Below are 21,192 nucleotides of genomic sequence, written 5' to 3'. Positions count from 1 at the left end.
GCAAAAAGTTGAACGTCAATCCGACGTACGCCCGCTGCCGTCTCTTGAGGGGCAGTTTATCCGTGATCAAGGCCATGACCCAGCCGGCGATGATGGAGGTGGCGCAATTCATCAGGCTGTTTAGAGCCCTGGCCCGAACGGTGAACACTTCTCCGTTGAAGCGATTGGCCTGGTACACGACGTAGTAGTAGACCGAGAACGAATATGGCCAGACCAACATGATCCAGTAGTTTTGGCGCACCACTTGGGCACAGGTGACCAACTGTTCTTTGAAAGATAGCGCGGCCTATCGTCAGAAGCGGGAAGATCAGCCTGTGGTGCCCACCCAAGACGATCAAAAAAGGGTAATAATTCGCAACGGCATGAAAGGCTTACTGGTAACGCCACTCTGGTTCCGTCCTCGCGAATGACCGTGTCCATCGGACACAGCAGGAGCGCAACCCCCGCGCCGCAGAGCATGATGATGAAGAGGCCAATGTAAGTGCCGTCCGAAACGGTCGAATTGTTTGATATGCCGGCATTCCAATTCTGACCCACAGGGATGGCGGCTCCAATCATGGTGCCGACCTGGTAGACGGTCCAGAAGGTCGCGACGTACGACCCCTTTTGCTCCTCCGCAGCGTAGGCCACAGGCCCGACACGCTCGGCGACCCAGAGGAAAGCGGCAGAGAGACCACACCACGCACCCCCGAAGACCACGAACGGTTGGTTGTGGGTGTGATTGTAACACCACAGACTGGCCGAGTAAGCTGCATAGCCCAGACTCCCGAAGCTGAGGGTCAAACGGATGCCGAAGTAGTTCAACGCGGCGGGCGCCATCAGCGTGAAGGCCATGAAGACGGAAAAAAGAGTAATGCTGGCCGAGTCCGCCAGATGTGGACTTTGCTGCCCGGCGCCGCCCAATGCGGTGATGACTTGATAGATGCCGGCGGTCATGAAGATGACCAATCCCAGCACGACGACTTGGACGCGAGGATGACGGTACGCCGGAATCGTGAGGCCCCAGATGTGATAGCTCTTGGGCATCTGACGCAACAAGATCAGTATTGCATACATCGGTGGAGCTGTGAGTGGTGTGGTTTATCCTGACCTGCATCGATCCCTTCACCCTCAATGCAGCTTCCTCAGCCGAGATATGAAGCTTCTGCCCTCCTTCATACGCCATGATGGTCATGTCTGGCTCACGGCTCACGGCAATGGATATTTCTTCGGTAGGCATCCTTCACACTTTCAGAAACAAAGACTCGCGCGGGTTCGGTTTCTTCTAGTGAGGGAGCAGCGTGAACATAAACTGCAGAGAAATCTCATTCCCCCTGAGGATATATGTGTCCAGGGCTGGAGCACCTACTGCCTGATAAGACATACTCATTGGCGATACCGTCCAAATGAGAGGAGGCCCAGGCTCTCGGAACCCATACCAAACGCATATGGCCAGCTTCAGCACCGATATCCACCGGTCTCGGCAATAATGACCATTTTGGGCAATTGTCTCCGCTCCGTTTTGAGATCCGAGGGACAATGGGCCCCGTTATCTTCCATACCGTCCTCATGAATATACAAGCGGATTGTAGCGTTCTCTACCCGATCCTAAACAATGTACGACGAGCACAGGCAAGATTTTAAAGCTAGCATGATGGACAGAGACCAGGAAATACAATGTCTATGTCTTGCAGAACGGTTTAAGTTTGGATGTTGTTTGCAAAGCCCCAAAGCCCAGCAATCAATCGGTCGACATGTAGCAACCCATGCTGCTTTAAATGACAGGGCAAGTGTGTATTCAAACTAGCTATGACTACTAGAGGTAAGAAAGAGTTTGATAGATTTGTTTCCTTTCGCCTTGGCTGTATTTCACGGTGCGATATTAGAACAACAAATTCGGGTGCACTAGCTTCCTGCGGATAAAAGGAGACGACTAGAGGAGGGTTATATAGCTGTAAACAGTACAACCTGAATATGGAAATGATATGATACCCTATTCGTAGACTAAGTCCGCCTAGCTTAGACATCTGAGACAGACGACCGTGCAATAATCGCGCCGGAGGAGTAACAGTGTTGCGAGTCTCTACGACTCCGCCGAGCTATGAATCATAGTACCTTGCAGGGCGAAGGTAAGTGGCTGCTAGACCCTGTTTATCAAGGATGGAGAGAAAGAGGGGATGGAGCTGACAAATGAATGACTGCAATTGCTAGCTCGCGGCCTCAAGTGGCATTGATTTTCGTATTGAAATGGTTGGTTTTGGCCATCTCCGACCATCCGAGGAGAGGGACTGGGCCGAAAGACAGCTCTGTTCAACTTTGTCACCCCTTGATTGCTGCCACTGCATCAACCTCCACCAACCACCGGGGATCGGCTAGCCCCTGGACTGATATCAAAGTCGAGGGCGGACGGTGGACGGCGCCGGTGTCGTCGGTGAGAAATTCGATCAACGCCTTGCGGAACAGAGGCGCCTTTTCCGGCGCCCAGCCGACCACATAGTATGTGAGTTTGACGACGTCGTGCACGGACGCCCCGGCGGCGGCGAGGCACGAGCGCACGTTGCCAAACGCGAGTCTCGCCTGTGCTTCAAGCCCGCTGGCCGGCTCCCGGTTCACATCCGCGCCCACTTGGCCTGCGCAGTAGACCATCCTGACGGACGACGGGGTGACCGCGACGTGGGAGAAACTTGGTGCCGAGTCGAAGAGGTCGCTTGGGTTCAGAAGGGTGATTTGGCTCTTGGTCGAGGCCATGGTTTGCTTTTCTCGACCGATGCAAATCTGCAAAATGAGTTTCGTGGAGCCGAAGCTAGGACAAGTAAATCGTGCCGGTGGTGTGGTACTCTGCACTTGAGGGCTGCTCGACGTATGCCCTTATATCATGAGAGCGCTCGATGCGTGGTCCGCCATGTGCTTAATGAGTTCCGTGGTTGCGCCACCGAGAATAACGCCGTGTCAGGGCGGCTCCATGTGCATCGGACCCGAGTTCCGTTTACCTAGACAAGGCATTGTCGACCATCTGCATAGTTGGATGATGAACCTAAAATATTCTGATCAAGGAATACTTTGAGACCTCGAGATCTTCATCCAAAATTCCAGCATAATTTTCATTTTCTAGCTCTTGAGAGTGCTCCATTCGCCCACAGTCTGATACTGACGTCAAAAGCACGCAGGCAGGGCTACCAGCAAGTTGGGAAATTAGCTCGATATGGCACCTCTATAGTCTTACGGACATTCTAACTCAGTCGTTGCACACTTGATCTAAGCACTCCGTCACAGCAATAAGCTCTTCATCCTCAAACTGCCGGCCCACGACTTGTATGGTCACGGGTAACTTATCCCACAACTTTGGGTCATCTGAAGCAGGAGATCAGTGGATGTCAATACAAAACATATTGTCAGCTCCAGGCGGGGATGTGGGATCTTACAGATATCGTGGTTCATCTTGTCAAAAACATTTTCCCGAGGATGATAATCGAGATCTTTGCCGTCCTTCTCCAGATCGACATGGAAGTCTTTCAGAGGGACCACAATGCTGGGGTAGTCGAGTATGTTCCATAAACTGAAATACCCCCACCACACGGGGAAACCATGGGGAAAGCTTGAAGAGGGACCACAGGGACAGATCAGGGCGTCAATAGGCCGTCCAGTCCCGGTTTGAAATTTGGTGTTGTACCACGCTTCCGCGAACTTGTATCGGTAATCGCTCTGTTTCGTGTTTAACTAGATATCCTAGTCAGCTAGATAAATTCAAAGCCACAATAGATGGGCATTCATCCGACCTTGAACAATTCAGGAACCGATAACGGTTGGATATTGAATGTGTCCAGGTACCAAGTATAAGTTGGATATAATGGTTCCCCTGCGGACGCCACGAGGCTCTTGCACTCCTTGGCTCCAGTTTGGAACCATAATCTCCACTGCATAAGTGTTCCTGACTGTCAGCTGAAAGCATAGACAAGAGCGTAGAGACAGGAGGATGACGCTGGACTTACCGTGGTATCCGCAACTTCCCAACAGTCGAAAGGTGGCGAGAAGCCAATGACTTTTGATGCAATGTCAGTTGGTCGACCTTCGATTCCGTTCAGGGCCTATCGTTATACATACCTTCATGGCCAGCGGCCCGCAGCTTATCCTCCGTTTCTCTCAACGCCCTGCGAATTGGGGGATGGGGTTCGACGCAGCCATCTGTAGCCATCAGTCCGAAGCAGAGCTTCCCATTTTTGGGCGCGACATCTTTCCATGGTATGGGGATAGCGGTAGTCTCGAAGGGAAGTCCATAATGCGTAAGCAAGACCCTGCTCGCCATCTTGATATCACCCATGCTATGGCAGTTCGGACCCGAGGACACCTTGACTGAAATCTGCCCGCTGGCTAAGGCCCCCATTCCCCGTCGCGCAGTCCTCTCGCCCGTAGGTCGGATCGCGTAGTTTCCGTTGAATGCTGCAGGCGCTCTGATACTGCCTCCAATGTCTGTTGATGGGCAGAACGGTGCACCTCGCATGGCGACGAGGCTACCATCGCCTCCGGACGAGCCTCCAGCAGAAAAGGCGGTGTTGTATGGATTCACCGTCCGGCCCCAGAGATTACTCCAAGTTTCGAGGAACATGCCTGTCTGGGGCATGGTTGTTCGAACATAGAAGACAGCTGCAAACGCATCAGTCCTCGATGAACAGTCTTTACCAAAGAAGAGACATCTACCTCCTGCGTTTCTCAATATCTCAATAATTGCGGCGTCCTGATCACTTTTGTTGTTATGCCAGGCCGCAAAGCCCATAGTCAGCATCTTGCCTTTCATGTGAAAGATGTCCTACCCGTTGTTAGCTCTGACAACCAGCGATCACGGATGTTGGACTTGCTTTGATTCCAACTGGCAGCCCATGTAAAGGTCCCACTGGCGTCTTGGTTGCTGCCAGTATACTGTCCAGTTCTTTTGCTCGTGCAAGAGCCTCGTCTGGGAAAAAAGCGGTGAGGCAATTCACCTGTGCTCAAGTTGTGTTTTGTTATTATGCAATCCAGTCTGCAGTTGCCTCTAGTTTCAACCTACACACTGGTGAGCGATTGCAGCTCGTGCGCAAAACGCTTCTGTCACTTCCGCCGATGATAGGCGTCCATCGAGCAATTTCGGCATCAAATCACTCGCATTCTGCTCCGTGATCTCCAGTTGTCGCTCGGTGAGCAGGCCACAGGTTCTTGGAACAGAGCGTACGTCCGTTTGTGACTCGCTGGGGCGGTTGGATAGACGCCACTTGGGAGGAATAGAGTCCATCAGCGCCTGTCGCGCTTCCGCACAGTCCTTCTTCCATGCATCCTCCATCTCGAGTTGTTTCATTAAGATTCCTTACTTCGCAGTTGCACTCACTTACTACCTTGGTCTCCTAATGACATAAATATAGAGATGGTGTTCTCCTCCACGAGTCAGGGTCATTTTGCATCCCGGACGAGTGGGTACTTGGCTGGGGGCATCTCGGAACTCGGCAACCGCATGAACGGTATCTAGAGACTTGTCAAAGAACACACCATGTCAAGGCTTCATGGTAATGACTCCTGGCGGTTCAACGGACATCGGCTCGGCCAGACTCGGTGCAGAGCCGTGACCATCGTTCAATCGGTCTCATCACTCCCAGAATGCCAACCGAGACCGCCAACAGCCACATTTTCTGGCCTCTTAAAGAGCCGGTGTTCTTTGGGTGATACAGATGTGTGGCATTGCCTGGACAGAGCGTTGTTGCTAAATCGGGATCTCAACTGTTTCTCATCAGCATCTAAAGTCCCTAGCATCCTATAACTGATTCGTTCACGTGTCGTTGGCACTACCCATGGGCGACGCGGGCATAGAGACATGGCAAGAACATGTCACCAAACAGAGTGAGTACCCTGTTTTCCTTACTGGACATCATCGGAACCTGGCCCTAAGATGAGGCAGTGAACCTAGACATAGACTGGCCAGAATTCGAATGTATCAAGTCGCTGCCTGTCAGCCCCTTCGACCAGACCAGCAATCCGTATCTGCTTGGCCTTCAGATAGGCCATGAGTCGAACCGCGATCTGTTACATAGCGTGGCCCAAGAGCTCCACGCGGAAGGGTGGGTGGCCATCTATACAAGAATGGTGAAGTCACGGGATTCGACGTGTTGCTGCGTATTCATTGACCAAAAAACAGGCCACTACAATCTTGGAGAGAAATTTGAGCCTTATTCGAGGCCGAGTCTTGGTGCAGACACTCCCTTCTGCGGCGTACAGCATGGAGGAGACTCTGGCACACGCGAGGCTATACACCAAAGAGTTTCATCGGCTGGGGGTCCCAAGGGAGCGGTTCTGCATCAAGATCCTCGCCACGGGTCCGGGCTTGAATGCGGCCAGAATCCTTCAGAGCGAAGGCATTGACACTCTCGGCACGGCAGTCTTTGGAGTGGAACAGGCTGTCGCATGCAGCCAGGCCAGATGTCTCTTCATCAGCCCCTATTTCAACGGTATGCTTGTCAAGAGACCCCAGCTTCGACCGAGGCCAGGACGTCTACTAACCTTCAGGCACGCAGAGGTTCGCTCCATGAGAGATCCATCACTGTGGCCCAATGTCGAAGATCCAGCGACACAGCACCCTTTTTCCCGACCGCTAGCTCAGATGGTGGGCCTGTACAAACACCTAGAAAAGAAAACAGGGCAGACACAACCTCTGATCAAACTGGCGGCGTATGTCTAAATCGCTCTTGTGCCTCGAACTTGGGGTTTTAATGTATCTAAACAGGTTCCGATCCCTTAAGGAAGTCGATGCTGCTGCCAGACTCGGGTGCCACTCGGCGACCGTGACGCCCGCGATTTTCACAGAGTTGTGCATCACGAAATACACGGGTGGTTCTGGGAAGTCGCAGGCTGCTCCCTTTGCGGATCAACCGCAACCACTGCCACTGCCTTTGACCGAGCTTGACCTTTTGGCCGAGAGCGGGAAAATATTGGCCTCAGCTCTCGAAGCCGACACGGTGGCTGGTGGTCGATTATCGGATGCGATCGATCGTTTCATGGGTGCCGAAGTATCCAGCAAGAACCTGATTGAAAGTATCATAGCAAGGAACGTGGAATGAGATGTCATATGTTAACCCGAGGCTGGCAACCGAGAATTATCAAACTCTTTGACCGACCTGTCCGGTGGCATGAGTGGGCGGCAACCCTGTGTCAGCTAGTAGTTATGCTATCTTAGTACAGTACGAAAAACTACGTATAGAGCGATGCTATGTGCTACCATGCGTCTCTTCCGACGCCCAAACAAATTGTCTTTCGACTGGAACCCCTCCTGCACCTGTAGCTGATTGTATCTCCCAAATAGGTCAACGGTACCGCTTTCTCCATGGCCGTTCCGTTCTCCGTGCTCTGTCGACTCTGTCCAGCGCTGATAAATTCTTGGAGGCTCGACTTTGACAATACCCGCAACTCAAGTCTCTAAATACTGGCTTCTACATCCTTTATCCTCCTTGCTCCTGGACCCAGAACCAAACACTCGCCCACATTCGTCGTGACTGCCTCCCCGGTGTCACCATGGCCGAAACCGTAAGTCAGAAACCGCTGCCTTAACATTTGGTCAAACTCTTCGGGAAAATGATATGTCGAGCATGAAGTAACCATCGGCTCTCCCAGGTCCCATATAACCGCGCCATCAACCACGTGGCCGTGTCCTGCACCGACCTCGAAGGTCTCGTGTCCTGGTACACCCGCCATCTCGGGTTCCAGGTCATCGGCCAGATCCGGCACTTCAGCCGCCGGCGCACGCCCGAGGCCTTCACGACCATCTTCACGTCGTACCCGGCGAGCATGCGCGAGCTGAAGTTTGCCATGCTGACGAGCGGCAACGGCGTCGGGCTGGAGGTGTTCCAGTTCATAGACCCGGCGCCCGCCGCACGCACGTTCGACGCCGACGCGGGCGGGTTCGAATTCGCCCGGCCCGGGTTTTTCCACCTCTGCGTCACGGACCCGAACCCCGAGGCGTTGCTCCAGGCGGTCGTGCAGGACGGCGGCCGGCAGGTCGGGGAGTGGATGGACTACGGCCGCTATGGCCTGACGGGCCACAAGGGGGTGTACATGCAGGACCCCTGGGGCAATGTCGTCGAGGTCATGTCCATCAGTGTGGAGAGGGTGTGTTCGGCCGGTGGCGCTCTGGCGTGGATGCAGCAGCTGCAGGAACAGCAGAAAAAATAGGAAACGAACATCGGGACTCGAATCGCCAAATGGCATATGATCAACCATCGTCCCAGCGAGTCCATTAACTGCTCACCCAGTCAGTGCTCTGCACAAGGAGACCCCAAGTTCCCAGTATCAAGTAAAGAGCATCAAAAATCGTCTTTCCCGTTTCTGTTTCTGTTTCTCCTAGGTGGAAAAGCAAGCAATTCGACCCATGAATAAAATTGAACCACTCCACCCTGCCTCTGCCTATTAGGACTCACAACTTGGCTGGATTCAGTGCACGAATGACTTCCCTTGCTCCTCGCTCGCCCGAACGGACGGCACCGTCCATGTACCCCTTCCATTCAAACGCAGTCTCAGTGCCCACAAAATGCACGTGTCCGTGGACTGTCCTCAACGCGTGGCCGAAATCGGTCATGATCCCTGGCGGGGAAGCCGGGCAGGGACAGCCTTGGGCCCATTGATCTTTCGCCCATTCATGTTCGGTCATGGCAATGGGTTTGGGGATTGGGCCTCCCATCACGGAGCCGAAACACCGTTCAATTTGTGCCAGGACCGTGTCGAAGCGTTCTCTTTGAGTCTTTCGCGACAAGTCACGGCCGGCCTGGCCGACGAGGAAGCAGGTCATGGAGTAATATCCCTTGGAGTCGACGCTGCTGTCCCTCGTGACCGTAATGGGGCCTTCGAACGATTGCAAGACTCCTGTTAGGTTTTTGGCTCTCCACCAGGGCTCGGCGAACAATATCATCACCTTGCAGGTATATCCAAGAGTGTTTGCCTTGCTAAGCTGCTGCTTAGCGGCTGGAAGCGGCGGGGAGAAATTGATTTCCTGGTAGAGCGGTGTCGGAACTGACACGATGACTTTTCGAGATGTGAACTCCCCACGACCGGCGGACACGGTAACGACACCGTTGACTGTCTGTCTGATCGCCCGCACTGGCGAATTTAGAACGATGGACCCAGGCTGCAAGAGCTCAGCAAGTCCGATCGATATCGACTGCGTTCCTGCCCAAAAAAGCAGAATAGTCAGTTTCGTGTTTCCTTGATGCGTGCAGGAAGGGAAGACAATATACCCTTTACTAGTCTCATATACTGTCCGCCATCTTTGGAATCGGATCTCATCTTCATCAGACCTCCACCACTCTTGAGATAGTTGAGAAAGAAAAGCGCGCTGACTTCGGAAGGCTCTAGGCCGAGCATGGCCCGCGTCCAGACCGATATGGATGCGACAGCGGTCTTGCCAGCTCCATTTCGTTCCGCCCATTCTTGAAACGTACACATATCAAGGTCGCCTCCCGTAGCGACTGGGTCGTGGATATCCAGCGTCTGACAGACGCTTTCGGCGAGGTCTCGTATATGAATCATACTCTCGAGGCCTCCAGGCTCGCAGAGCTCCTGGCTGAAATGTTAGGAGATCGCCTTCCCAGGGGTGCATTGGAAGGAAACCTACATTAGGAACACCACCGTACGGAAACAGCTGAAGACCACCACCTAAATCTTCCTGGACCAAACTACCTTTGGTGTTCTGTACGACGGTCTCCAGGCCGAGAGAGCTGACGAGCTCGTAGATCTTGTTTTGAGTGGTGTCGTTGATCCACGCGGCCCCAACGTCCACCGCGCTGCCATTGTCCAAAGGATCGACGGTCCAGGTCTTGCCTCCAACCCGGTCTCGCGCTTCGATCACCAAGCAACTCAGCCCGGATTTCTGGACGTCATATGCTGCCTTGAGCCCACTAAGTCCAGCACCTATGATGATCACATCCACAGGGTTTGCGGTAGAGCATTGACTGACCGAGGCATACGCTTCCACCTCAAAGATGCATTCGGGGGCCGCAAATCTAGGGACGAGGACGGAGGTCATTGCAGGCCGATGCCCGTTCAGATATGCTGCTAGATGTCTGTTTATTGTGTGAGTCGAGGTGTTGTCCACAGCCGTATACGTCACCAGCTTGAAAACGTCCTGGGGTGTTGCACCGGCAGCCTCGAGACAGCGCTTGAGATTGGCAATAGCACGGGAAATTTGGACCTCTGCATCTCCTGGAAATAATCCTTCCTCATCAGCCCCGACCTGGCCAGCCGTCGCAATGATTCGCGAGGAGGCCGTTGTGGTAGCCACATGGGATGAGATCGGACCCCTGCCCAACAAGCGATATGGGTTGATAGGTTGAACGTTCGACGAGCTCCTCAAGAAGGAATTCATGTTGTAGCAGGAAATAACCACAGCCGATTCAAGCTGGAGATGAGGCTGGTTGTCGATCTCGATTCTCCACTGCTGATGCTTCGTGGCAATGAAGAACCTGCAGGGCCTCGCCGCAGCAGCTTCAATTTATCCCAGAACAGGACAATCTCTCGCCTCGTATGACACCAGATCGAACACATTTGGACATACACACAGTCTCATGACACAATGCAGGTGCTTTCGGGTGTACAAAGAGGGGAATAAGTAAGGCAGAAAGTCCGAGTTCCGAAGGCCAGGAAGTGCCTCCGGGCAGTGGTCCTCCGAGCGTCTTCACAAACAGGCCACATGCAGATAGACAATTGGGTCAGATTGCTGGATAAATCGACCTAAAAAAGTGCTGAGCATCTTCTCTGCTTCTTACCACAGCCGATCTTTGTGTTTATCTCTGTCCACCTAGGCCAGCAGCAGAATTGATTAGCTTTGCTGCGATATTCCAATTCTTTGCCGTGGGAATCCATACAACCGTTTTATCAAAGCAGTAACCATGCCACGAGTCTTCTTTATCACGGGCTGCTCCACTGGTCTGGGAAAGTCATATGCCCAGGAGGTCATCGATCGCGGGGATTATGTTGTCGCCACGGCTCGGAGCATGGATCAATTATTGTCGTTCAAGAACGCAACCGAGAAGAACTTTTTGCCCTTGGTGCTCGATGTCACGGATCAAACATCAATCTCCAACGGCTTCGCGACGGCCTTGGACAAGTTCGCCCGTATTGATGTGGTGGTCAACAACGCCGGTTATGGCCTGGCAGGCTGCTTCGAGGAGTACGACGAGTCTCAGATCCGGCGGCAAATGGAAGTCAACTTCTTCGGCCTTTTGGATGTGACGCGCGAGGCTCTGGTGGCCATGCGTACCAAGAATACTCCGCCTGGCGGCGTGATCCAGCAGGTCACCAGTATCGGGGGCCAGCGCGGCGTGGCCGGCTTCAGTCTCTACTGTGCGAGTAAATTCGCGGTGGAAGGCTTCACCGAGTGCGTCAACAAAGAAATGAAGCCGGAATGGAACATCAAACTCACCTGCCTCGAACCTGGGAGTTTTCGGACTGACTGGACAGGCCGAAGCATGACATTCGCCCCCCGTCTGACTGCCTACGACCATATCGACACCAAGAAGTCGATGGACGAGCGCCATGGCAAGCAGGCGGGAGACCCCGACAAGGGCGCCCGTGTTATGTACGAGTTGGCCGTGATGAAAGACCCACCCATGCGTGTTGCGATCGGACCCGACTCGTACAATCTCGTCATGAAGAAGCTCCAGGAGAACGGAGAGAACTTTAAGAAGTACGAGCACTTGAGTTGCTCAACAGATTATGACAACTAAGCGGAGAGGACATTTATGGTCTGCGTTCAAGATCATCCATCCAGTTAGGGAAATTAGACATCAATTCAAAGAAATGATTGATTGACTTGTTCCTTTGCGAACACATTGGTCTCGCTTTTGGTGCCTATCTGATCCTTTCCATTGCTACGCAGATATTTTCATCCTCCGCGGACGTGCTCCGAAGTTGCGCCACCTCATGCAAGATCCACGTACAGGGGGCAAACTCAGGCCAGAAGCACGCCGTCATCTCACGAAGAAACCGTACACAGTGTCCTAATGGTCTGGTCCGGCGTCCATCCATTCTAGATCTGGCAGTCCGGGCTGGGGATCGAAAAGCAGCATAGCCTCCCAATCAAAGTTGCAGAAGTCGGTGGTTGCAGGGACGTCTTGACTGTATTGTTCTCCGTGCAGACAATCCTTGTACCGGTCAACCAAGATCCGGAATAGTTTCTCGACACCCTCAGCGTTGGCCCATGACTTTTTCAACAGCTCGGCGGTCTGAACCACCGTCTCCAGGTTTCGGATGGCGTTCAAGGTGAGCAATTTCGAGCCTTTGTCGACGAGCTTCTCGATAACCCGAGATATGTTGACGCCCGCCGCAATGAGCGCCATGACAGATGGAAAGTAGCACTGTTTCAAGACACCGAGTCGAATGATGGCATCAAAGATGGACAAAATCGCCTGTGCTGCGGCGTTGCACTGATCACTGGAATCTGGCGACATGGCTATCCGGTCATCCCCGTCGAGGAAGAGCCGGTGCAAATGAAGGATGACGGTCTGATAGTGGAGTTGCAGTTGAAGACTCGGGAAGGTGTTGCCTGGCGCAACTGATATAGCCCATTTCACGAGGCCAGCGTTGAGGGATTCAAGGTTTGGACATTCGCCTCGAAGGAGAGCCCCAGGAGACGTGGCGCTGAGGATGTCGAGTATCATACGGCACAGCTCAATGTTCTTGGAACAATACTCAAAATTGATCTTTTGGTTGATCTGGCCGTTGACTTCACGCAGATCATTCTGCTCCAATGGAGGCTGGTCGAAATCGTCACAGTGAATCAGCGACGGTCTTCCGTGCTCGAGCGCCGACATGATCTCGACCTGATACAGCACCCACCACACCCGTCGATATAGCCTCCGGTCAGACAAAGGCATCCGATCAGGAGTGTTTGGGTCGTTCAGAAGATTGCGATGCAGTCCAATGCCAAATGCTATCCGGCACGCTACTCCTACCCAGTGATAGCTGTTGAGACTCACAGAATCGGCATCCTCAAGATACCATGTGAGAAGTAAGGCAGCTTGAATCAGGTAGAGCCTATTGTTCTCGTATCGCATATCAAACAGGAGTTTGGTTCGACGGTAGAGAATTGACTTGACCGTTTGTCGCGAATCGGCTACCTTGGGGTGGTCGCAGACATGCGCCCCTGCTAGCAAGACCGCCTGGAAAACAATCAAAGGTGGGGGATTGTTGGGATCATTGTACAGGATACGAAAGCCAGCTTCATCCAACACGGGAAAGCAGGGGTGAATCTTTTCGAAAAAGGCCTCGACTAGTTCGTCGCGGATCTCCTTGGCCGGGAACGAGCTCAGCTGGCGGATGCTGTCTACGGTCGGGGCCCTGTTCAGATAGTCTTCAGGGTTGGGCTGCCAAGGGAGATGTGGGTGAATGCGAGGATGCGGGTAGGTCAAGAACCGCTGTCCTCTCTGGTTCAAATTGACTAGGTGAGCAAAATTCGAGACAGGAGTCCCGATGTAGGCCAGGCGCAGGCGTTCGTAGTCGTCGAACTCGGCCCATCCAGACGACCAGACGCTCTTGTGGAAGAACTGGGAGAGACTATCTTGGGCATAGCAGCGCGGTTCGCTCTCCTCCCGACCACTGTCAAGGGTTGTGGAAAGGTCGGTGAATGGGATGGTGTCTCCCAAGCCATCAGAGCGCGGAGGCGCGGGGAGGGTATCTGCAGAGGATTCCCCCGGTGTCCTCGAAATTTCGGACCGCCGACTGTCCAGTCTCCTCCATTTGACAGTAAAGCTTCGAGACGCGGTCAGCGTACGGATTCTCGTCTTCCGACGAGTGCCTGGCAATGGAGCGGCTTACCTACAATCCACTCCGGATTTGTGACACGCACTGCAACGAGACTTGTTCACCGAGTCGCACTTGATCTTCCGACGGCGGCACGTATCGCACGAATGCATCTGTCGCCGCGGCTCGGACTTGCCAGTGATGTTGGTCGGGCCATTCATCTCTATCTTGCCGAAATCGATCAGCCGAGCACGGATATCGATTGGAGCAGGCTGATCTGGGCTTGTTTTGAAACTCTCCTTGCCCCGGGCGCGAAGATTATACCTTCATGGAATCGCCGTAAAACCGTCGATAGTGCTCTCTGGTTCTTAGCAAGGGAACATCAGCAGCCGAGAGCGACTGAGTATGTCCAGGGCCAGCCATCGGGTCATGTTGACTGTCTTGGACTCCTTCTCCTTGTCACAAGGCTTCTCGCTCCGGCTCGGAACTCGGCGGAGGGGTAAAGATGTGGACCATGCCTAATAAGGAAGGAAATCCCGTGTGGGGCCCTGCTTCTCTTCAGGCACAACATATCGCTCACAGGGTGCTTCTCTGGGCACACATTGGTAGTCAGTCAATGGCATAGTCGAGGCTCGGGTTAGAACAGCTTTCACTCACCGTCCCGCTATCCAAGGCGAGACCAAATAGGGTAATTTGGATACTCGTCCTCGAGTAATAATGACATGTGCCATAAAGGGACAAACTCGCGCAGTCCAAACCCCCACGACCCCCTATACAAAGAACCTAGCCTTACCGTCATTACATTGCCTGGACTTCTAGTGCATCATACCAGCCCCGATCTCTTTTGGGCAAGTGTTCTGATCTGCGCTAGCCTGTCCTGACCCCATGCTGGCGTGCCTGGCTAGTCTTAGGACGAAAAGGGGCAGAACAACATCAGAGCGCCCTCCTGTCTTGAATCGAAAGGAGCAACCTACGTGGGCACGCTGCGAGAACCCTGTTGAAAGACTGTATCGATTGTTGGCGCTTTGGTCATTACCTGGCATTGGTTGTCTAGGGAAGCACGTTCGCGATGAGCTTGGTATAGCAATTTGTGTGTTGTTCGTGATTCGTCTCCTCTTCCTCAGTGCCGCTCTGGTCACCTTCTGCACGCGATGTGAGATGAGGCGGGGTGATCCAGGGTGATCCAGGGTCAGCCAGAGTCGTGAGCGCGTCGTAATGGTCCCGCTGCCAGCCCAATTGCCAAACCAGGCACGACCTCGCCCGCTTTTGGCCGCACCCAGAAAGACGTTGTGACCCCCAGACGAAAGGGGACTCGGCCGGTGGATAAGGGCACAAGCTAAGCTCACCAAGCTCGTGGCCTTAGTTGGCTGGAGCAACCTTATGACGGCTTCATCGTTCACGCAAAGACGTTGAAGGACAAGGTATTCCGCGCAATTTCTCCTACGCGAAGGTCGAAAGAGACCTTCCACGATCTCTCGGGATGGTATTCACCTTGTACTTGGGGAGGGTAGCTCCTTTTGTCCACTCTGCCAAAGAATACTAGAGGTGCACCAGTCGAGGGATCGGGGTTTTTTAGTTTTATTTCAGCCATGGCGCGAATCGAGAGTCTCTCAATTCCCGGGCCCCATACGCCACACGCTTCGATCCAGGGAATGGTAGGCTCCAAATTTGATACCCAGCACTCGGACGACAATTCCAAGTTTCGCGATAGTAAATGCTGTCCCTATGTTATCTTTTTCAGTATTCTATGGTTGTACAGTTCGGTCACTCTCTATAGCACTGCTTGCCCAGTTCCATTCGCTTTCTGAATTTCAATTCTAACTTGAGTCACTCATTTTTCTAGGCCGGCAGTGATGTATTTCCCGGTATACATCTTGGCCGTTTTGGCCTCGTACATTGCGCTGACTGCTGCTGCTCCTCCTGGTCGACAACCGAGCAAAGGTCCCGCGCCTCCATCGTCTCCTTTACTTAGCATAAAATGCTATACGAAAATGGGCCCAAGTAGCGGGCTCTGGAATGCTGCAACGACTTGGAGCACCCGGTACCAGCTCTGTACCAGCACTCTCACGTCGACTGCTACGGCCACTCTGACGCCAGTTGCAAGCACATCCACCATTACGGTCACCAGTACTGCCACCATAACCGGATCAACCTCGTTTTCTACCGCCATCCAGACTACAACAGTCACTAGCACCACTGACTCAACCACGACAACAGATACAACCACGACAACGACCACAATCATCACGCTTTCGGCCTCGACGACAACTGTAGCTGCGCCAGCGACCTTCACGCCGGTCGAGACCTCCCTCCCAGGCTCGACTTACAGCGGATCAGGCGGCCCTGACCCCATCAGCAAGCGAGAAGCCAAGGCTTGGGGCAGCAGCAGCAGTAGTAACAAGGAAATACTGTCCCAACCGGGTCTCAGCGAGTGGCGATACCCCCAGGGCGTCGTTTGCCATCTTTCGGTCTCGGAGACGTGCTCCACAAAGACTACCATCACAACATCGACAATCACCGCCACGGCAGAAACTGTAACCTCGACCTCGACCTCGACTACCACCACCACCGTGAATCCGTCGGGCACCACCACATCCACGAGCACGGTAACGACGACTACAACCAGCGTTATCACCCAGACCTCCACTAGCACTTCGACATCGACAGCCACCGAGTACATCACAACCACCACCTTGTATGCTGCCTGTGCAACCAACAATCTTGCAGGGGAGCCTTCCCTCTCGAATACAATCGAGGTCTTTGTTTGGAGCCCTCCACTCGAGGGGAGGTGGGGGACATAAAACCCGAACCCAGCCGCATTTTATCTCCACGATCCTCAGAAAGAAACTGATACTGACGGCGCGCATTATTTTCTAGATGAATATCTGGGTACAGGTATTATCGAAGTGGTACAGGGGTTCTCGAACGTCTTCACAACCACCGCAGATGATGCCTACGGTACGTCCCCCCTTTTCTTTTCCCTGCGTATATTTCGCCCATATCCCCCGGGAGCTATGAGTGCCCATTAATTTCCCCTTCCCAAGGCTGGACCTAAGGAACCAAGGCAGCCTGTTTCCACACACTCCTGAACAAGTCAAAAAAACCGTGCTGACAATATGCTCTTCCCCTCTCTTCTAGATTGCTGCGTTGCCGCCGTCACGCTTGGAGACGTGTCAGTCTGGGCCTGGGCAGGGCCAAACAACTGTTACATCGGCGAGACCGTCGGCACGTGTCCCGATCCAGCCACGAACCCGTCCACGGCCATAACTTCTCCCGGGGGCACCCTTACCATGGGTAACGCTTACTGTGGCGCAATTGATGCGGCCATTCCAGAGATCGCGGGCTCGAGTTCAAGTTCCTAGACGGACCAACGAGGCCGAGGCGGAGCCGATTGGGTGGGTGGGTGGGGAAAAAGGGGGGGGGGGGGTTTGGAGGAAACAATGTTGGCTACGGGTCTGGATGGAACAGTTATGTTTTTCGTACGTGACCAGCGGTATTGATGTCCTTCGAGTCGATGTGAATGGTGGCAGCGAATCCATATTCTTCTGTGCCTGAGGGATACATAGGACATTAATAGTTGAAAATCTTTGTCCGGTGCTATTCCGTCTTGAGTATTTCCCTTCAGCCCTTGTGAGCTCTAAACTCACATTTGTCCAATTCAGGGATGATAGTCAGAGCAAAAGGGAGTAAAACGGCCAATTTAGAGTCCTTGAACACGTTCTAAACGCCCTGTCCTCAACGCCGCACGGTTCATGGGGCAAATGTGCAACGAAACATACGTCCCCAATCAAAGTTAGAATCCATTGCTTCCAAACCCCTTCAGTCATCGAAATTTGCTGTTACAATCGTGGTCCATCTCCATATCCTCTTCGTTTTCGAACCAACGGTTGTCTGGGTATGTGTAAAGAGCGTGGGTTTCATCATCGCTCAGTGTCTTTTCGTGATGTTGCCGTCCGCGGGAAGGATTGCGACCAGACCGTAGGCGGCATCGCCCACAAGCCCGTAATGACAGCGAAATGACCGTGTAAAGAACACAGGCCAAGGAGACAAAAGTAGCGAAGCCGGCGACCGGCTTCGATGCTTGCAGTGTGAGCGTGCCTTCTGCCGCAGAAAGACTGGCGGTGAGGTAGTGCATCCCACCCTCGTTGTCGTACCGCTCAAATTGGCTTCCCGCCTGCTCAGGAAGGATGGTCGCCTTGACTTCCGACGTGCCGAGGAGGTTTCCATGTGCGTCGTACCCCTCGGCGTAGGTATGGCGCCAATATCCCTCAACTGCCATGCTGCTCTCGAAGGTTACTTTCGAGACGCTGCCGAGTTTGTGGAAGGTTTTGTTGCTCTCGTCAATGCCGGATGCACCATAGAAAGTCCAAGAAGCTACCTCGGTGGCGCCGTTCCAGCTCACATACAGGACGGTCGAGGGAAGTGCTTGAGACGAGGCACTGACGTGAGCGTACGCCATCAAGGCTGGTGGTTCGGTAGGGCGTCCAACCCAGTCGGCGACGTGGTACGCGCGATACGTGGAAAAACGCTCGCTGAGGAAACGTGCTTCTAACACAACGCGGCCATCGGGGGTGTGCTCGCTGATATACCCATTGGCACTCCAGCAGATAAAGGCATTTCCGCTCTCCAAGATTTGAGCGGAGCCTCGTTTGTCGGTCAACTGGCCGTCGGGCCGGACGTACTGGGCCAAAAGCACAGCACGCGGTGGCTCCTCACTGTCATAAACTCTGATCACCTGCATAGAAGAGGCGTTTGCGGTGGCCTCTTGGGCTCCACGGTCGTCGGCAGCGTTGTTGAATAGGGTAATAGTCATTCCGGTATCGTCCTCCGTTAAAATCCGAGCATGGTGCTGGCCAGAGAAGTTGAAATTTTGCTGGAAGTTACTGTACTTTCCCCCCAGGCGCCAGATAACAGAGCCATCTGTACCAGAGACTTTGTAGACGGTGCTCGTGTGGCGAAGTGAGACGAGATAATCACCGTGCGAATCTTTCGTAATTGAATTAAGGTGAAAGGCGTCCCATGACCTATAGAGATCCTCTGGCATTTTCATGACCGAGTCGTCCACGGAGACGTGGTCTTAATCACCCACTCAAACACGCTCCTCCCAGTAGTGATGTCCCACTCCCGGAATCCCCCTGATTTAACTCGGATCGTGTGGTTCGGCAAGCCCATGTCCGTGAGGTCGACATTTGCATCGGCGCTGGTGGCAATGAGAATTCGGTTGTTGCCGACACTGTTGAATTCGTGCATATTGTAAGTCCTGGAAAGCGTGATTTCTTGGACGACCTGGTATTTCTCGTTGATGATGAACCCGCTCTGGCCCATGGAGTAATTTGATTCGAGTAGGCGTGCAGAATCGACTATTGCGGTCAAGACCTGTGACCCATTGACCTCACCAATGCGGAAATCAAAGACATTACGATACTCGAACATGGGACTGCCACTCCATACGAGTTCCTGATAGATTAGTACAGAGACATTCACCGATACCAAAGTGACTCACCCCTCGGTGATCGTAGATCTGGGGACCATTCTGGTATGGAATGTATTTGTCTTCCATTCTCCCAACCACAAGATGCTTGAAGGGGGAGAGGAACCAGTATCCTGGCGTGATCGCGTCGGCTTCATACGTATCTAACCTCAATAGCGGGGCGCGAAGGTCTGGACGCTATGGAAAGCTGTATAAGCAATGGCCATCTGTGTAAGAGCAGTTTTCCCTGTCACCTCTTACCGACATATATTGAGCCAGATCCGAACCCTGTCCTGTGGAAGGCGGAAGACGTATTCCTGTAGCCATCGACCGCAGAGTAACTGCAGCTGCCAGAATGAGTGCTGCCGTCTTCATGACTGCAGTGCCCTGAGAATCCTGACCCTGGAGAAAGATCGAGATGTGGATAGAATGTCAGATGAGATAATCGAATAGATTATATACTCGATCGTTTCAAGAATAATAATGGTGTCAGTAGGCTGACTCTCAGCCGAAGTCGTGAGAGCATGAGAGATTCCCTAGCAGGCACGGTGGCTGCTGCGGACAAGAGAAGTGCTCCAGGAAGTCGTAAAGATCAGAGGATGGAACAGCAAGTATAACACTGTTACTGTAGAATGGACCTGGCTTGACAGGAATGGAAACGACACACGAAAAGGTATACTGCAATCAGCATCTCACGGCCTTCAGGCCTCCTTGGCGATCTGGGTTCATCCATAAGGGCAAACTCGAACCATTTCCAATTGAGACGACATGGGGAAATTGCTCTGATCTATTAGCCTGACCATCCTGATCTAGATCGAAGCGTGGTTTGGCGCCTCTGGATCAGGGGGTCCGATAGTGCGCCAGTTTCGAGGGAGATGCGGAGGGGAGTGCGCTGTTCTAATTTGAGGTAATTTCAAATGCGTTACGCGGGCGAGTCACCAGCTGTAATATTCGACCTCCTGGGACACTGGGTACTCAATCGCAGGAGTTTGGATTCCGCTCTGCCGTATCTGCGAAAGCAAGTTGGAATGTATGATAGACAGTCAAGAAATTCATGGCATTCTGGTGTAGTCGAAGCGGTAGCCTTTGCCTTGAGAGATTTAGCGTAGTCAGCCTTTCTTCCACACCAAGGCCGAATGCCACGCAGGAGCAGCCCAAATAGGTACTGTGCAGCTCGGATGCCACGTATTGTTGACAGATAGAGTATATATGCATTAAATGCGTGCGGTAGATGATCGTAGGCAATCGAGGTTGAAAAGGTGAAAGTTCGACGAATAAGTTGAAAAGAGAGGCGGGAGACGTGAACAAGGCTGACCAATCAGCAAGCGACCTTTGTCTTCAATGGCTATGCTGCTGGCAACTGCATCCTGTCCACCTCGCACTCTATTTCCCTGACTTCACATCTCAGCCACTCCTGATCACTTCTCTAACTCCCTGCGAAACCTAGACGGACAGGGAAGTACAGTCTTACATTCTCGCTCTTGGACAGAATCCAGCCCACCGTCACCAGCATTGCACTTCAGCTCCCTGGTTTTACCACCAATCCGATCCGACACACCTCCCAATATCCTTGGCCAACCCAAGCCCACCTGCTTCGTACCATCTTCCTGCAAACGCCAGAGTCTCTCCGCAGCGCACGCCGCGACATTTGCAAAGTTCCGCAACCGGGCTCAGCCTTTGCGGTCCACCCTCACCGCCGCGTCAGCCTCCGACATTCCGACCCTCAGGAGGGAGAAGGATCAAGGAGGGAAGAGCAGGAGAAATCAAAGAAACAAAAATGATAACAGACGCTCAACTGTACAGCCTCGCCATTTTCCTCGGCAGCGCGGCGATGTTGCTGATTGTGCTCTACCATTTCCTCGAGGTCAATGCGCAGGATGACTCGAAGTTGAATGGAGAACTGAGAGATGAGAAGGCCGGCGTCGGTGCCGTCAAACCCCCGACTGTTGGCGAGGAGACTCGATGATATACCAGAGTAGGACGACTGAAGAGAGATAGAT

At 53.2% G+C, this 21,192-nt stretch overlaps 6 protein-coding genes across 6 annotated transcripts; 3 read left to right on the top strand and 3 right to left on the bottom strand.

Moving 5' to 3' along the window:
* Positions 1-3,214: 3,214 nt before the first annotated feature.
* On the bottom strand, positions 3,215-5,290 carry PV07_00918 (uncharacterized protein; the record flags this gene model as incomplete). Its single annotated transcript, XM_016387410.1, has 7 exons — positions 3,215-3,330; positions 3,402-3,696; positions 3,756-3,893; positions 3,969-4,018; positions 4,081-4,620; positions 4,675-4,783; positions 5,021-5,290. The coding sequence occupies 7 exons, from the start codon at positions 5,288-5,290 to the stop codon at positions 3,215-3,217; spliced, it is 1,518 nt and encodes a 505-aa protein (XP_016254338.1).
* A 502-nt stretch (positions 5,291-5,792) lies between these two features.
* Positions 5,793-7,055, top strand: PV07_00917 (uncharacterized protein; the record flags this gene model as incomplete). Its single annotated transcript, XM_016387409.1, has 5 exons — positions 5,793-5,841; positions 5,900-6,084; positions 6,137-6,446; positions 6,513-6,666; positions 6,722-7,055. 5 exons carry the CDS (start codon positions 5,793-5,795, stop codon positions 7,053-7,055), a joined length of 1,032 nt encoding a protein of 343 aa, XP_016254337.1.
* A 3,816-nt stretch (positions 7,056-10,871) lies between these two features.
* On the top strand, positions 10,872-11,708 carry PV07_00916 (uncharacterized protein; the record flags this gene model as incomplete). The annotated part of the gene is made up of 1 exon (XM_016387408.1): positions 10,872-11,708. One exon carries the CDS (start codon positions 10,872-10,874, stop codon positions 11,706-11,708), a length of 837 nt encoding a protein of 278 aa, XP_016254336.1.
* A 273-nt stretch (positions 11,709-11,981) lies between these two features.
* On the bottom strand, positions 11,982-13,943 carry PV07_00915 (uncharacterized protein; the record flags this gene model as incomplete). The annotated part of the gene is made up of 2 exons (XM_016387407.1): positions 11,982-13,731; positions 13,798-13,943. The coding sequence occupies 2 exons, from the start codon at positions 13,941-13,943 to the stop codon at positions 11,982-11,984; spliced, it is 1,896 nt and encodes a 631-aa protein (XP_016254335.1).
* Positions 13,944-17,545: 3,602 nt separating this feature from the next.
* On the bottom strand, positions 17,546-19,567 carry PV07_00914 (uncharacterized protein; the record flags this gene model as incomplete). The annotated part of the gene is made up of 4 exons (XM_016387406.1): positions 17,546-18,746; positions 18,812-19,179; positions 19,226-19,390; positions 19,454-19,567. 4 exons carry the CDS (start codon positions 19,565-19,567, stop codon positions 17,546-17,548), a joined length of 1,848 nt encoding a protein of 615 aa, XP_016254334.1.
* A 1,402-nt stretch (positions 19,568-20,969) lies between these two features.
* On the top strand, positions 20,970-21,158 carry PV07_00913 (uncharacterized protein; the record flags this gene model as incomplete). The annotated part of the gene is made up of 1 exon (XM_016387405.1): positions 20,970-21,158. The coding sequence occupies one exon, from the start codon at positions 20,970-20,972 to the stop codon at positions 21,156-21,158; it is 189 nt and encodes a 62-aa protein (XP_016254333.1).
* Positions 21,159-21,192: the final 34 nt, after the last annotated feature.

Source organism: Cladophialophora immunda (genome assembly GCF_000835495.1).
Source record: "Cladophialophora immunda strain CBS 83496 unplaced genomic scaffold supercont1.1, whole genome shotgun sequence".
NCBI classification, from domain to species: domain Eukaryota; kingdom Fungi; phylum Ascomycota; class Eurotiomycetes; order Chaetothyriales; family Herpotrichiellaceae; genus Cladophialophora; species Cladophialophora immunda.
This window is presented reverse-complemented; position numbering and strand designations above follow the sequence as displayed.